Below are 16,123 nucleotides of genomic sequence, written 5' to 3'. Positions count from 1 at the left end.
CCTGTATTTAATGGACATTGGAGTTCACTGTTTCTATAAATAACCTTGTGTATGTGGTGTTTTAATTCTGTGCAAGTATCTGTGTTCAGTGAATTCCCAGAAACAGAATTGCTGAGCCACAGGATAAATTAATCTGTAATTTTCATAGATGTTGCCTGTTTACACTCTGTTGGGAACGTGCCTGTCCCCCTCAGCCTTGTCAGCAGAAGGTTTTATCAAACTTTTGGATATTTGCCTATCTAATAGGTAGAACATGGTAAACTTTTTTTATTTTGAGAGAGAGAGCGTGTGTGTGTGCATGAGTGGGGAAGGGGCAGAGAGAGAGAGAGGGAGAGAGAGAATCCCAAGCAGGCTCCTCGCTGTCAGTGCAGAGCCCGACGCAGAGCTTGATCCCTGGAACCATGAGATCATGACCTGAGCTGAAATCAAGAATTAGACGCTTAACTGACTGAGCCACCCAGGTGCCCCGAAAATGGTAAACTTTTATTAAGCGCTTCCTTCAACCAGACCCATGTTCCCTCAACAGGCATCTAGAACCTTCTTTTCTACCCCTCTGTGCTACCCTCTTGGTTCATTCAAGTCTTAACAGGTTTCCCAGCTGGGGTGGGAATAACACCAGATTGGGTGCCAGTACGGGCTGGCTTGCACAGGATATAGCTTCAAGCCCTGTCCTCCCCCTCACAAGTCCAGGAACAGCGGGCCAGTTGCTGGGTCTGTAAGGTTGTTTCTTCGTCCATAGAGCGGAGGCTGCCACATGGCGCTGGGAGTGAGTTGCGCACCGAACAGTATCTGGACAATGGCTGATGCAGCTTCTGAGCAGCAGAGTCCATTAGACAGAACTTTCAAACCTCAAACAGAAGAATTTAGGTGGAACATCCCGGAAGGGAGCAATCCCCACTCTATCAGCTGGGCCGATGGCGTGACTTCGGTTCATTCACCTGTCTGAGCCCTTCCCTGTCTCTCCTCCTCCCACAGGCCAGCCCGCCAGCCCTCTATCATGTGCTTTGCTTTTTATCTTTCATGAGTCTTGTGACTGGAAAATTCCAGCTTAAGGTCATTGAATCAGTGACCGTTCACCCTGTGTGGGAAGCGTCATCCTGGGCATTGTGGGAGAAGTCGAGGGAAGAGGGTCAGGATGTACAGAGCAACACGGGGCAGTGGTGCACAGAACCAGCAGACACAGTGTGTGCAGGTGCACGGACGCACCGCCAGCACCGTCACGTGCGCGCTGGGCTTGTATCTTTGCACATCCACACACACCAGCTCTTAGAGGGTATATCTGAGGGCGAAGATTCCATCAACCCTTAAGAGTTCGCTTATTTTTATTATATTACTTAAGTATTTGGTTTTTTTGTGTGTGTTTTTAAGTTTATTTTGTGAGAGAGAGAGAGCAGGCAGGAAGGGGAGAGATGGGAGAGAGAGAGAATCCAAAGTAGGCACTGACAGTGCGGAGCCTGACGTGGGGCTCGATCCCATGAACCATGAGATCATGACTTGAGCCGAAATCAAGAGTCAAACACTTAACTGACTCAGCCACCCATGTACCCCTAATTTATAGATGTTTTGATTTTACAGTTGTAAGAATTATAAGGTATTTATGTCTAATTTTAAGTTACAAATAAGTAACAGGGGCTACTGGGTGGCTCAGTCAGTTAAGCATCCAACTCTTGATTTCGGCTCAGGTCATGATCTCACAGTTTGTGGGTTCAAGCCCTGTGTTGGGCTCCATGCTGACGCACAGAGCCTGCTTGGGATTCTCTCTCTCCCCCTCTCTCTGCCCCTCCCCCCCCATGCACCTGCACACATTCTCCCTCTCTCTCAAAATAAATGTAAAAAAAAGTTTTTAAAAATCATCTACAAGTTAAACATGAAGTACAAAACATATAACATTCCAATGAAATGTATTAATGTTTTCCAGAAACTAAATTGCAGTTTGCCTTGTGAATAGAGGTTTGGCGCCCTGAATAGCTTCTTTTGTGTTGGTTGGGTCTGAATCACAGTGATCACTGAGAAGCACCACTAGGGTCTGGTGGTCAGGAGTGTGGGCTCAGGAGCCAGACTGCTGGAGTCTTCTGTTAACCAGCTCCACGACCTCGGGCAAGTTACTCAACTTTTCTGACCTTGATGTCCTCATCTGCAAAATGGGGATTAGAATGCTAGGGAGATTAAATGAGTTAAGGGATGCAAAGCACTTAGAGCAGTGCCAGTCACAGGAGAAGTGCTGAGACAGCTGGTGTCGTTAAAATTTTACTACTGGGTCCTCGTGACGTCAGTTCTCGTGCTACTGTCTATGTGTATTCAGCTGCAAATCCATGGTTAGTGACATTGGTCAGATGTTGTTGTCACGAGGCCTTCTCTTGGGGGGAATGGTTCCTCACATACGCAGCCCCCTTCTGTACCCTCATGAGCACCCCTGCCTGCCAGGTGGTGCCATGGACAACAACACGCTAGCCCATGTGCTCAGGCAAAGCACGGGCTCAGTCGCTTGGCGGGGGGGACTTTTTGAGGCGGTCATGCAGATTCTCCAGCCCGTGCTTTTATTTCACACCTACGCCTCTGCGTATACATAATACACGTGCGCATAATAATATGTATATTTTTTCAGACTGTCTTCTAGAAGAATCTTTACTGTTTTTGAATAGACCATTTTTGAAAAACACTGGCCCTGAGCCGGACAGAATTGGAAGGACTGGAACAGTTTCGTGGTTTCAGCCCTTGTGTTGCATTTCCTCCAACAGTTTTGAAAATTCTCTTTCCTTCAAAATCACATCTCTAGGGGCGCCTGGGTGGCTTAGTCGGTTAAGCATCCGACTTTCACTTAGGTCATAATCTCACGGTTCGTGGGTTCGAGCCCCGTGTCGGGCTCTGTGCTGACTGCCAGCTCAGAGCCTGGAGCCTGTTTCGGATTCTGTGTCTCCCTCTCTCACTGACCCTCCCCTGCTCACGCTGTCTCGCTCTCTCTCTCTCCTAGAAATAAATAAAACATTAAAAAAATTTTTTTTAAAAATCACATCTCTAGCACTTTCTTCCACTTGATGCGCGTATCTCTTATTCTTTCTGGGTCCTGCCCACCACCTCTGGTTCTGGTGAGACTCTGTGAACTTGACCTCATCTTGACCGTGGTGTTGATTTGGTTGGAAACTTCTAATTTATCACACGCGCTTCTTGCTGTTGGGTGGTGTTTCTTTATTCCAACACCCAGTCCACGCCGTCATTAAAATGTGTCTTACTGGGGCGCCTGGGTGGCCCTGTTGGTTGAGCATCTGACTTCGGCTCAGGTCATGATCCCTCAGTTCGTGGGTTCGGGCCCCATGTCGGGCTCTGTGCTGACAGCTCAGAGCCTGGAGCCTGCTTCTGATTCTCTGTCTCCCTCTCTTTCTTCCCCTCCCCCACAATCGATCTGTCTCCCTCTCTCAAATGTAAATAAACATTTAAAAATTTTTAAAAACATCTTACAGATGAGGATTCATTTATACTTGATAACCATTTTGGTAATGCTAGTGAATATTTCCATAATTCTCTTTCCTTTTTTATATTCATGATTGTAGAGGCTAATCAGTCTTCCCAACGGAGATAAGAACCACCGCAGTAACAGACTGAGGTTAATGTCTGTTGAGTACTTACTTTGTGCTAGACGCTCTGTAAGCATTTTGCCTGTATTATTCAGCCTTCAACACAGTCATAAAAGGTGGCTGCTGTCACCATGCCGGTTTTACAGGCAAAGGAATGAAGTCCATGAACTTCAGGAACCGACTGTGGGGCCACAGCAGGGTGCCTAGCAAAGCCGAGACTCTGGAGCCCCGCTCTTAATCACTCACTACACCACCTCTTGGGACTCCACGAGGAGCTGGGACCTCACAAGAGACACCTATCAAAAATCTGCCTCCCTAGTTCATTTCAGAAAGTGGCCCCATTCTGTCACAGTGGTTTGAACACATGCAGTTGGGTTTTGGTTTTTTATTTTTTTTAATGTTTGCTTATTTTTGAGAGAGAGACAGAGACAGAGCACATGCAGGGAGGGGCAGAGAGGGAGGCACAGACTCTGAAGCAGGCTCCAGGCTCTGAGCTGTCAGCATGGAGCCCAACGCACGGCTCGAACTCACAAACTGCGAGATCATGATCTGAGCCGAAGTCGGATACTTAACTGATTGAGCCACCCAGACACCCCTGCAGTTGGGTTTTAAATGTCCTTCCTTCTCTAGCTGTGGAAACTACCCCTCTGTTTCCAGAACACTAGTGCCTCAGTGCCTGCTCGCTGCAAGCTGCGCTCTTGGATTCTCATTGGTCTGTGTTCAGAGTGAGGCTGAGAGCAAGAACCACCACCTACCAGCCTGCCCCCTATAACTGTTCCCCCAACACAGTGACAACACAGGGACACCTTCCACCTACTCGTTTGTTGAGATAGGATTCATATACCATAAAAGTCGCCATCTTAGGGTGCCCAGTTCAATAGCCTTTAGTATATTCACAAGGTTGTGCAATATCACTATGACATCGTTCAAGAACACTTTCATCACCTTTTACCCATTTCCCATTAGCTATGGATTGACCCATTCTGGACATTTACTATAAATGGAATCATACAATATGTGGCTTTTTGAGACCTCCTTCTTTCACCTAGTAGGTTTTCAAAGTTCCCCATGTTGCATGGGTCATGGCTGAATAATATTCCATTGTGTGGAAACACCACAATGTGCTTATCTTTTCATCAGTTAGTGGTCATTTGTTCTATTCCTACTTTTTGGCTATTATAAATAATATTGCCGTGAACATTCACACACAGGTTTTGTGCGGATGTTGTCTTTTAATTCTCTTGGGTATATACCCAGAAGTTGAATTGCTGAGTCATATGGTAACTCTGTGTTTAACTTTAACTACCAAACTGCTCTCCACAGAGGCCGCACCATTTTACATTTCCACCAGCAGTGTGTAAGAGTTCCATTTTCTCTGCATCTTTGCCAACACTTGTTATTCTCTGTCTTTTTTTATTTTTTTAAAATTTTTAAATGTTTACTCATTTTAGAGACAAAGAGCATGAGTGAGGGAGAGGCAGAGAGAGTGGTTGACACAGAATCCGAAACAGGCTCCAGGCTCTGAGCCATCAGCACAGAGCCTGACGTGAGGCTCGAACCCACAAACTATGAGATCATGACTTGATCCAAAATCAGATGTTTAACCGACTGAGCCACCCAAGCGCCCCTCTGTCTTTTTATTATAGGCATTTTGATAGGCATAAAGTAGTATCTTTTTATGGCTTTGATTTGTATTTCACTACTGTCTAATGATATTGAGCATCTTTTTATGTACTTTCCATCTGTATACCTTTAGAGAAATGTCCCTGCAAATCCTTTGCTCATTTTTCAATCAGATTATTTGTTCTTATATTATTCAATTGTAAGAGCTCTGTATATTCTGGATACTAGACCCTTATCAGAGATGTGATGATACTTGGATATAAGATGTGCAGATTTTCTTCCTGCTCTATGGGTTATCTTTTTACTTTCTTGATAGTATCCTTTTGAAGCACAAAAGCATTTAGTGTTGATAAAATCCAACTTAACCTATTTTTTATTGTTTGCTTATTTGTTGGATGTGATATAAGAAACCATTGCCTGATCCAAAGACTTATACCTGTTATCTTCTAAGAGTTTTATAGTTTTAGCTCTTACTTTTAGGTCTTTGATCCATTTTGAGTTCATTTTTTTATATGGTGTTGAGGTAGGGATCCAACTGTATTCTTTTGCATGGGACTATTCATGTATCCCAGCTCCATTTGTTGAAAACAGGATTCTTTCCCCGCTGAAATGTCTTGGGTTGGAAACCAGTTGCCCATGAATGTATGGGTTGGTCACCAGTGCTTGACTAGCATGTCTTGAAATGTTGTTTGGGGTTAGGATGTTGTAGATATGAGCACAGCTCAGCAAGAATCCATTAAGGTAGAAACTTGAGTTCTAGATCTTCATTTCCATAAGCCCACATCAAGGGGAGTTTGGCATGTCTTCTGACCCAGACTAAGCCATTAGGGCAGATACGTGCAATCTCTTGGGCCCCAAATTGCTTTGTTGTTGTATGAATCTGCATTTGCCCATGACATACAATGTTGATTCCTAAGCAGAGGAGGAGACAGCAAATAGGTTTACTTTAGAAACAGAATGTGGATTCTCAGAAGCCTCAGGAGAAGGGGGCAGCCACCAGCCAGTGCACATTTTAGAAGGCCCAGAAGTATGTTTGTGTGTGTGTGTGTGTGTGTGTCTGTACAAAGACAGTAACCCTGGCTCCCCGTAGTCCTTGAAGCACCCCTGAGGGGCAGGAAGAGCCAGTCCCATGGAGGAGTGAGCAGGGACACACCCCACGTATACTTGCGGGCACACTCTTACACCCTGTGTACGCTGCTCTCTGGCAGCAGCTGCTGGGGACGGGAGGCATCTCTGACCCCATATGCCATCCATCTCTGCGGTGGACCAGCACTCGCACCTCATCCCATCCCTGCTGCCCGGTGACTGTTCCAGGAACAGAGTGGGCCCCCACGTCACCGAAGTCCGTGTCCCAGAAGTGGGTTCTTGGTGCCTCGGCTTCTTGTGCTCTTGGGGGGCACCCGCTCTGAGACACCATTCCCCGAGGCTCTCCCACAGCAGCTTGAGGAAATGGTGGCTCACCCAGCTGCTCGCTGGGCCGAGCGACCTCTCCAGGCCCACGGTAGCCTGGTCAGAAAGCAGAAACAAGGGGCGATCCCGGGCCCCACGACTCCCTCAGCCGCCCACTCTGCCTCAGTCCCGGCGGGAGACACCCTCTGTGAGGAGTGTCTGGGGAAGGCCCTGTGCAAGCAGAGGAGCGCAGTGGCTGACGAGGACATTTTGCTTCTGAAACCCCAAAACAGCCCTTTTGCAATCTTACCGCCACCCCGAGAGCCTTGGGCATTCCAGCTGACAACTTGTCACACAGGTTTCTTTGTTTAAAAACTTCCAGGGTATTGTCGGAATTCAGCAAAGCCCAGGTAAACGCTGTGCCAACCAACGGACTGAGTGCGCTAAGTGGAGAACTGGAGATTCCCACGGGGCGGGCCTCACTGTCCCTCCCCGGCCTGGAGGCCAGCGACCCTTCTGGTGTGCCCGCAGGGCCCCTCCCGGGTCAAGCATCATCTGAGACTCAAGATGGGGGCCGCAAGCCGCAGCCGCCTCCCCTAGCACCTGGCGCCCTGGGCTTGCCGCAGGTGGACACTGCCGAAGCTGCCCCCTCGGCGAGTGTTTTAGGCCCGCGGCTTTCCAGTCCCATGAGAGAGACGGCTACCAGAGCAGTCAGGCCGGGCGGTGGCCAGCAGGAGCCCCCGGAGGATGATGGAGCCACACGGAGCCCCAGGGTGTCCTCGCCCACCAGCCCGGTGAGTGACGTAAGCTTTTCGGGGGGGAGGTCTTGGGGAAGCGTCTCAGAGCTGGTGCAGGGGTGTCCCCAGCAGCCACCCCAAGTGGCCTCCGCCTTGTCTCCATTAGCCCTTCATGTCTCATGGTGGAGAGAAGCCAGGCCCGGGGCCAGTCCTTTCCCAGGGGTCTCTTTTCCATCACATTGACCCCGTAGACAAGGTCATTCTCATCTGACTGTAGACCCTGCGCCTCACCACCGCCACTTACCAGCCTAAGGCCTCAGGCAAGGCACTTCGCCTCACTGAACCTTGGTTTCCTCCTCAGCTCTTGTTATTATTAAATTCAGATTTTTATAAAATACCAGACTTTCAGAATGCTCATCTTGCACCATGAACCAGATTTAGAACAGCACCATCCAATATGGTAACCACTAGCCACACGTGGCTGCTGAATGAGCGTTTGAAATGTGGTTAGTCCAAATTGAGATAAGCTATGTAAGTTAAATACCAGATCTTGAAGGTTTCGTCTGGAGAAAAAAAAAAAAAATGTGAAATGTCTCCGTGATTTTTTTTTTATTGATTACGTGTTACAGTGAAAATATCCTTGATATTGGGTTAAATATATTATGAATATTACTTGCACGTGTTTCTTTCTCCATTTAAAAAATGTGGCTAGCAGGACATTTAAAATGATACCTGCGACTAGAATTCTAGTTCTGTTGGGCAGTGCGGTTCTAGAATAGGCCAGTCTGCCTGTTTCCCAAGCAGCTACTCCACTTTATGTTCCCACCAGCAGTGTATTTTACATCCTCACCAGCTGTTCTTATTGCTTTTTAAAAATTGTTATTATAGCTAGCCTAGGGCACTAGCAGTATGTCATTATGGTTTTGATTTGCATTTCTTTAATGATGTCAAGCATCATCTTTTTTGTGTGACTTTTGGCCATTTGCAGATCTGCTTTGAAGAAATGTCTATTCAGAAGCTTGGCCCATTTTTATTTTATTTTTTTTATTTTTCATTTATTTATTTTGAGAGAGTGCGCGAGCATGAGTTGGGGAATGGCAGAGAGAGAGAGCATGCGAGTTGGGGAGTGGCAGAGAAAGAAGGAGAGAGTCCCAAGCAGGCCTCTTGGTGCCACCACAGAGCCTGGTACAGGGCTCCAACTCACAAACTGTGAGATGATGACCTGAGCCAAAACCAAGAGTCAGACGCTTAACCCATTGAGCCATCCAGGTGTCCCTTGGCCCATTTTTAAACTGGACTCTTTGTCTTTTTATTATTAAGTTATAATAGTTCTTTATATATTCTGGATTATATACCTTTATTAGATATATAATTAGCAACTATTTCCTATTTCCTCCCATCCTGTTGAGTTGTCATTTCACTTTCTTGGTAGTAACATTTACAGCATAAATGTTTTCAATTTTGATACAGTCCAATTTGCCTATTTTTTTCTTTTGTCATTTGTGCTTTTTGTGTCCTGTTTATACCCATTTCCTAGCCCAAGGTCACAAAGATTTATGTGTTCTTCTAAAAATTTTATAGTTTTAGCTCTTATATTTAGATCTGTGATCCATTTTGATTTTTGTATATGCTATAAGGATGAGGCCCAGCTTGATTCTTTTGCATATTGATGTACAGTGATACCGGCACCATTTGTTAGAAAGACTATTATTTCTGGGCGCCTGGGTGGTTCAGTCGGTTAAGTGTCCAGCTTCAGGTCAGGTCGTAAACTTGTGGTTCGTGAGTTTGAGCTCTGCATTGGGCTCTGTGCTGACAGCTCAGAGCCTGGAGCCTGCTTCAGAGTCTGTGTCTCCCTTTCTCTCTGCCCCTCCCCTGTGTGCCCTCTCCCTCTCTCTCTCCCTCTCTTTCTCCCTCTCTTTCTCAAAAATGAAAATTTTTTAAAATTTACCAAAAAAACAGACTATTATTTCCCCCTTTAGAAAGTTTTCAAGGAATGATGTAAAGTGATCCTCATTATACCTGTCAGTGAGTAATTTTATATATGATCTACACTCTATGACCACCATCCAGATGGAAATAGAGAACATTTCCAGCCCGCCAGAAGGCTCTCTCATGCCTCCTTCCATTGTCCCCTCCAAAGGGAGCCTGTATTCTGACTTCCAGCACCACAGATTAATTTTTCCTCCTGTTGAACTTCATTCATATGAATAGAATTGTACAATATATACTCTTTTGCTTCTTTCACTGAGTATTATGTCTGTGTGGTCCACCCGTACATATGGCATGAGGCTCTAGTTTGTTCTTTTCCATTGTTCTGGAGTATTCATTGTAAGAATCTATCACGGCGCGTCTATCCATTCTCCTAACAGACATTTGGATTGTTTCCAGGTTTGGGCTATTCTGATGAAAGCTGATGTAAACATTCTTATATTTGCATTTAGGTGAACCTCTGCACTCATTTCTGGGGGTTTATATCTAGGAGTGGAATTGCCAGGCCATTGGGAAGGCATATGTTTACCTTTAGGAGATACTGCAGAGCGGTTTTCTAACAGTGCTTGCACTGACTTGTACTCACATTAGCAATATGTGAGCATGTTCACTGCTGTCTTTATCCTAGCCAGTGGGGTCACCAGTCTTTTTAATTTCAGCCACTTTAATAGATATGTAGTGGAATCTCACTGTGGTTTTAAGTCTATGGCTTGCCTTTTTTTAAAAAAAAAAATGTTTATTTACTTTGAGAGAGAGCGTGTATGCTCGTGCATATGCAGAAAAAGAGGGAGAGAAGGGCCTGGGTGGCTCAGTCACTTAAGCGTCTGACTTCGACTCGGGTCATGATCTCACGGTTCATGAGTTCAAGGCCCACATCCCATTTGCCTGCTTTACTTCGCTTATTTTCTGTCTCTGGACTGGAATACCAGCTCCATGACATGGAAGAGCATTTCTGTTCCCTTCTGTAATGTCAGCTCTGAGCACTGTACCTGGGTCAGTGAGCTCATAATTAAAAGTTCCCGAAGTCTCAGAGACTCTCAGGATGCCAGCTTGGGAGTCTACACTGAGAAGTACACTGTCAAGTGCACGGGGTGTGCAGGTGGGTCTGGCCAGGCAGGCTCCGCCCCCCCCCCCCCCCCCCCCCGTAGGCCCCAGGGGACTCAGGCTGCTGAGAGGCCACAGGACGCAGTCATCCCTCCTGCAGCCCCTGGCGCTCCTGCGCAGCCCACCCCCCTGCACTTGCCTGGTGGACGCCAGGCCTCTGGACGAGGTGGTGCTCCACCCTGTGTATCACCTCTGTGTTTCTCATCTTTCTGTGCTTCTGTCACTTAGTCACTGCCATTTATTTGACACTTTGGCGGCTTGGGGTGGACAGTGAGGCCGAGTAGAGGGTGTTTACTGTCAAGTTGTATAACCATGAGAGCCATTCAGTCTTTCTTTTATAAAACCCCATTATTTTAAATTCCTTCACCACAGAGGCTCTGTTCTGGGCCAAGCACCATACTTGGTATAGTGATGGAACAGGACAGACAAGGGCCCTGCTCCTTGGGGACAGACACTGGAGTAGGCAAGTCATTCCCCACGTCATGATTACACTGGTGACAAGTGCTAGGGAGGAAAGGGGCTGGGAGTTGGGGAGCTAAGGGGACTTTTACTTGCGGAATCTGGGGGGCTGTGAACTGATGGCTCAGTTTCACTCCAGAGGGTGGTCTGGTTTCTAAGATTTCATCCGATGAAGGTGGCATTCCTCTGTTGTGGGCCCCTCGTGGCAGGTGCTGCTCGGGCTTAGACCCGTGGTGTGTGGTGGTTTCCTCCACTGTTAAGGTGGCAGGGAACTAGCCAGACTTGGGGCCTTGATGACCAGAAGGTAGGAAGGAAGGTGGTAGGAACGAGGAGGGAGAAGGGCAACAGTGGTGTACTCTCCCCCCCCGACTCCATCCCCCGCTTCGTGACCGGGGGCCCCGGCTGGGGCACAGCCACAGGGCTCCGTCCAGGCCTGTGCACAGTAGCTGCAGGACCCAGTGTTCCCACTGTTTTTCTCTGTTGCCTGAGAGAACAAAAAGATTTTTCCTGGACTGTCGTTTCCTGGTGGCTGACTTGTGGCCACCGGACCGTGTCTAAGCATTTCCCAGGAGTCTCCCTCGCCTCCTCAGAGAGAGAAGCCCTCACCAGTCAACATATATCACCTCCCAATTCACATTTGTCTCCTTCCTTCCAGTCCCCTGCCCCGCCCTTGTTATTTTATGCCAAAGACATTTGATAGCCAAGTTTATTCTCTCATCTGTAAAGAATGGCCATTGCATACAGCTTGGTAGGTGCCAGGTAGGGTAAGCAAAGAATGCTGTGGGAGCCCTGAGGGGTCCCCAACCCAGCTAGGCAGTAGGAGAGTAGTCAGGAAAGCTTCCGGGAGGAGGTGATGGATGACCCCTGAGCTGAGTCTTAAGGAATAGTAGTTTCTCCCATTGGAGCCATCAGCAGGGGCTGTGGCCACAGGACTCCCCACGTGTGCGCGCCAAGCTCTGTGAGGCTCCCCCTGCCCATTTCCCTCGGGGAGCTCCCTGGGTCTCTATGGCCTGGGCAGGCTTTGTTCAGAATCCGGTGCTGCAGGTGGTTCCCAAGCAGCCACCCTGATTGACACATTGTCCTGTCACGGACAGAAGGAACCACCTGCTAATTCTAAGGATTTTCAGGGCAAGCCCCGGAGCCAAGCTTCGTGAGGCCGCCATACCCCTGACTCAGAGCTCTCCACTCTCGGCTTGAGGAGCCATCAGGCATCCAAACAGATTAAACTGTCTAAACCAACCCTTCTAGACCATACTCCCCTTCCTTGTCTACGGGAGCAGGGAGGGCAATCTCATTGAGGGGTCGGAAATAGCAGCTTCAGGGTGAGGTTGGTGACACCTAACAAAATTGCTGGGCTGGGCCCACCCCTTATGTGAGTCATTTCCTCTGTGTAGACAGCCACTTGGGGCAGTCCAACCAGCTTCTTCTTGCCTCTGCTCATCTGCGCTTAGGCACAGAAAGGTAGGGAGTAGTTGAAATGGGGAGAAAAGAAGCTAAAATCCATTCCCACAATCCTGTGACCCCAGACCCACCCCCCTTCTCCCACCAGTGAGCAGCTTCAGTCTCAGCAGCAGAAGGGAAGCTCTCTCGCATTCTCTCTCTCTCTCTCAGAAATAAACAAACATTACAAAAACCTTTTAATGGGCACAGAATTCAAATAGACATTTCTCCAGAGAAGATCTACCGGTGTCCACTGAGCACATGAAAAGATGCTCGGTATCATTGTCCTTAGACACCGGGGACATTGCAAACCCAAACCACAAGATGGTACTTCCCCACATGAGGATGGCTATAATCAAACAGACAGGTGATAAAAATGTTGGAGAGGATGTGGAGAAATTGGAATCCCCAGACGCGGTGGGAATGTAAAGTGGTGGAGCCACTCGGGAACACAGTTTGAAAATTCCTCAGAAAGTTAGACATAGTTACCAAATGGCCCATTGGTTCCACTCAATAGGCATGTTCCTAAGGGAAGGGAATACATATGTCCACACAGAAATGTGTACGTGAATGTTCATAGCAGCATTATTCATAATTGCCCCAAAGCAGAAACAATTCAGGTGTCCATCAGCTGATGAGTGGACAAACCACTCCGTACCTTGGAATACTACATCCGTACCTTGGAATACTAGTTAGTAATAAAGAAGGAATGAAACCCTGATGTCTGCTACAGCATGGCTGGACCTTGAACGCCTGATGCTAAGGGAAAGAACGCAGACACAAAAGCCACGCTTAGAAGATTCCATTTATATTGGGGCACGTGGGTGGCTCAGTAAGCACTCAACTCTTGATGTCAGCTCAGGTCTTAATCCCAGGGTGGTGAGATCGAGCCCTGAGTCAGGCTCCACACTGAGTGTAGAGCCTGCTTCTGCTTAGGATTCTCTACTCTCTCTCTTTCTCTCCCTGTCTGTCCCCCTCCTCTGCTCACTCTCTCTCTCTCTCAAAATAAATACACATATAAATGAATTTAAAAAACAGTAAATGAAGATTCTGTTTATGTGAACAGAATGGACAAATATCGGGCAACAGAAAGTAGAACCGTGGTGGCCTAGAACTGGGGCGGCTGAAGAGGAATCAGGACTGACCGCTCCCAAGCACGGGGTTTCTTTTTGGAGGAATGAAGATGTTCTGAACTTAGTGGTACTGGTTGCACAACCCTGCCAATACTGAAAACGATTCAGTTGTACGCTCTAAATGGGTTCATTTTATGAGAGGTGAATTGTGTCTCAATCCAGATGTTTGTAAAAAAATTTTAAAAAACTCAAAAAACTTCAAGCACCACCTGTGTCTTCCCTCCCTTCCCACTAGAAGAGCAAGAGCTGGATTTCGGAGGATGACTTCTACCGGCCCCCCCAGGAGCCGCCCGCAGAGAGCCCTTCCGAGTCTCCTTCTGGAGGGACTCCAGAGTCAAAGCCGGGGCTCCTCCGGCATTTTTCTCAAGGACCAAGGAAAAGCTCCTCCACAGGGGCCTTAGACCAAGCCTGCATGCCTTCCCCAGGGAGCCAGACAAGCAGGGACGCCGCGGCCCGGGAGCACCTGAACTTCAGGGTGGTGCACCGCAGGCAGATGGGTAGGTGACCGCAGGGTTCCAGCCACCACGCAGCGTGAGGACAGTGCCTTTCAGAAAGCACTGCCAGAGCCCTCTCTTCCCTTACCAGTCGGGTGGCGTGTTCTCACCAGCAAAACCGCTTCCCAAGATGTAATCAAGAACACCCTCGCTGAGTAATTCAGGGGGGCATTTCAGGAAAAGGGCTATATTTTCTCCTAAAATCTCAACGACATCATGCCCCAAAACCTGTTTCGTATATTGGAATATTAAAACTTTTCCCCTAGAGCTGTGGGATTATACAAAACTCTGGGTTCTGCCTGGAGATCAGAGCAAGCCTTGCTTCTGGAAGGCATTTTGGTGCCCCTTGCCATGGCCTCTATCTTCGATGGCTTGTTTAAACAGCCCTGGCAGGCATGCATCAGCGCTGCGGCTGTTTAGTGTCCTCCGTGTGCTGCTCACATTGAGGCCTGCTCGAGTTCCATACCCTGTGAAATTCTGAAAAGCATTAAGCAGCCATAACCTACTTCTCCATAACCCCCATAACAAAAAGTCTGCCCTGGAGTCGGTCTCCTTCTGTCTTCATTTTCTGTTTGCAGCGACCCAGCAGACGATTCTGGCCAGGCTCCTGGCTTGGGGAACACGGGTAGAGCCCTGGTCTCCATGCTGGGCTTCTTTTAGGTTCTTCTTTCAGTCCATGTAACCATGCCAGAGAAGGTGTGCCTCATGCCTAGGCCATCAGGTTTCCCGAAGGGTAGGAAGACCCTATACAATTATTTGAAATCTCCGAGGCTAGTCTAGGCTGGGAGAGAGAATGGTGCGTTCTTTGGACCCCCGACTGCTGGCAGAGCCCTAGGAAACCGGGAGCTTGGAGCTATGTGTGCTGTCCAGGCACACACTCATTCAGCGGGTACTTATTATCTGCTGTGTCGGGCTGCTCTAGGTGCTGGGGACACAGCAAGAAGAAAAGTGGAGTCCCCGTCTTCACAGACTTCTATCCTAGCATGAGAGGCAGGAGAGAAGAGAATTAACAAGGAAATGTATAGTGTGGGCTTGGGGAGTGCCAAGATGGGGCACGTACCATTTCGTATATGTGGCCAAGGAAGCCCTCACAGATGAGGTGACATTGGAGATGTGAAGGGAGGGAGGGAGGAGGGCACGGGCTGACCTGTGTGTCCCAGGCAGGGGAACAAATCCAAAGACACTGCCACGGGCACGAACCCAGGAAACCAAGGAGCTGGACCAGGAGGGGATGGTTAGAGATGAGGGCAGAGTGACGGAGGGGGCCTCCTGGGCCACAGAAGGGAGTGAGCTTTCCTTCTGAGGGAGATGGCAGCCATTGCAGGGTTTGCGGCAAAGGGACATGATCTGACTTCCTTTAAATGGGAGTCATCCTGGCTCATATGCTGAAGGCCCTCAGGGAGAGAGCCCAGCCAGGAGGCTCTTGCTATAAGCCAGGCCAGGGGTGACAGCCGTCAAGCCTGCGTGGTAGCGGCAGAGCAGAGGGTTCCGGCTGTGCCGGCAGGATTTGCTGATGGGCTGTATGTGTATGGGTGTGACAGAAAGGAAGGGTTTTTAGCCCAGGCAGCTTGAAGGATGCACTTGGCCATTTATGAGATGAGGTCTGTTGGGAGAAAAGCTGGTTTGCAGTGGGAGGGGCAGGAATTCATTTTCGGGCATGTCAGTTATGAGATGCCTGTTAGATATCAGCCATATGTGGCACAGTTGGAGATCTGAATCTGAAGTTCAGGGGCGAGGTTCAGACTGGAGAGAAACACTGGGGAGTTGTTGGCATAAAGCCCCAAACATAGGTGCAATCAGGTAGGAGGTGGGTATCAATGGAGAAGGGGACCCAGGACTGAGCTCTGGGGCACTCCCTCTCGGGGAGAGGCGGAGGAGCGAGCCCAGGGGACAGAAGAGTAGCCTGTGGTGGCGGAGGAGTACCCAGAGTGGCACCTCAGCAGCTGTGTGAGAGAAGTGTCCCATAAGGGAAGGGGGGCTCAGGCCAGATTGAGACCTGATGGGCCAGGCCAGATTGGGACCACGATTAGCCTTTGGATTTGGTGACAAGGAGGGCACGGGGCTTCCCAAGTGCATTTTGAGTGGAAGAAGGGGACAGAAACCTGACTGGGGCAGATTCCAGATGGAACGGGAGCAAGGGAACTAGAGACACAAGTTGTGACACCTCCTCGGGGCTTTCTGTA

The 16,123-nt window shown here is 48.5% G+C and overlaps 1 protein-coding gene across 5 annotated transcripts in view; it reads left to right on the top strand.

The window, feature by feature from the left end:
- Nucleotides 1-16,123, top strand: part of PLEKHM1 (pleckstrin homology and RUN domain containing M1) — a 49,135-nt gene that overhangs the window by 17,258 nt on the left and 15,754 nt on the right. For 4 of the 5 annotated variants that reach the window (XM_039225312.1, XM_039225313.1, XM_039225317.1 and 1 more), the window contains 2 exons: nt 6,967-7,378; nt 13,682-13,943. In XM_039225312.1, coding sequence (XP_039081243.1) covers nt 6,967-7,378; nt 13,682-13,943 — 674 coding nt within the window. The remainder of the gene's footprint in view (nt 1-6,966; nt 7,379-13,681; nt 13,944-16,123) is intronic. The other variant, XM_039225314.1, reaches the window with a different exon arrangement.

The sequence above is a fragment of the Hyaena hyaena genome, unplaced genomic scaffold, assembly GCF_003009895.1.
Source record: "Hyaena hyaena isolate Hyena2069 unplaced genomic scaffold, ASM300989v1 scaffold_2048, whole genome shotgun sequence".
Classification (NCBI taxonomy): domain Eukaryota; kingdom Metazoa; phylum Chordata; class Mammalia; order Carnivora; family Hyaenidae; genus Hyaena; species Hyaena hyaena.
Note: the sequence above shows the minus strand (reverse complement) of the source record. Positions and strands in the feature narration are given on the sequence as shown.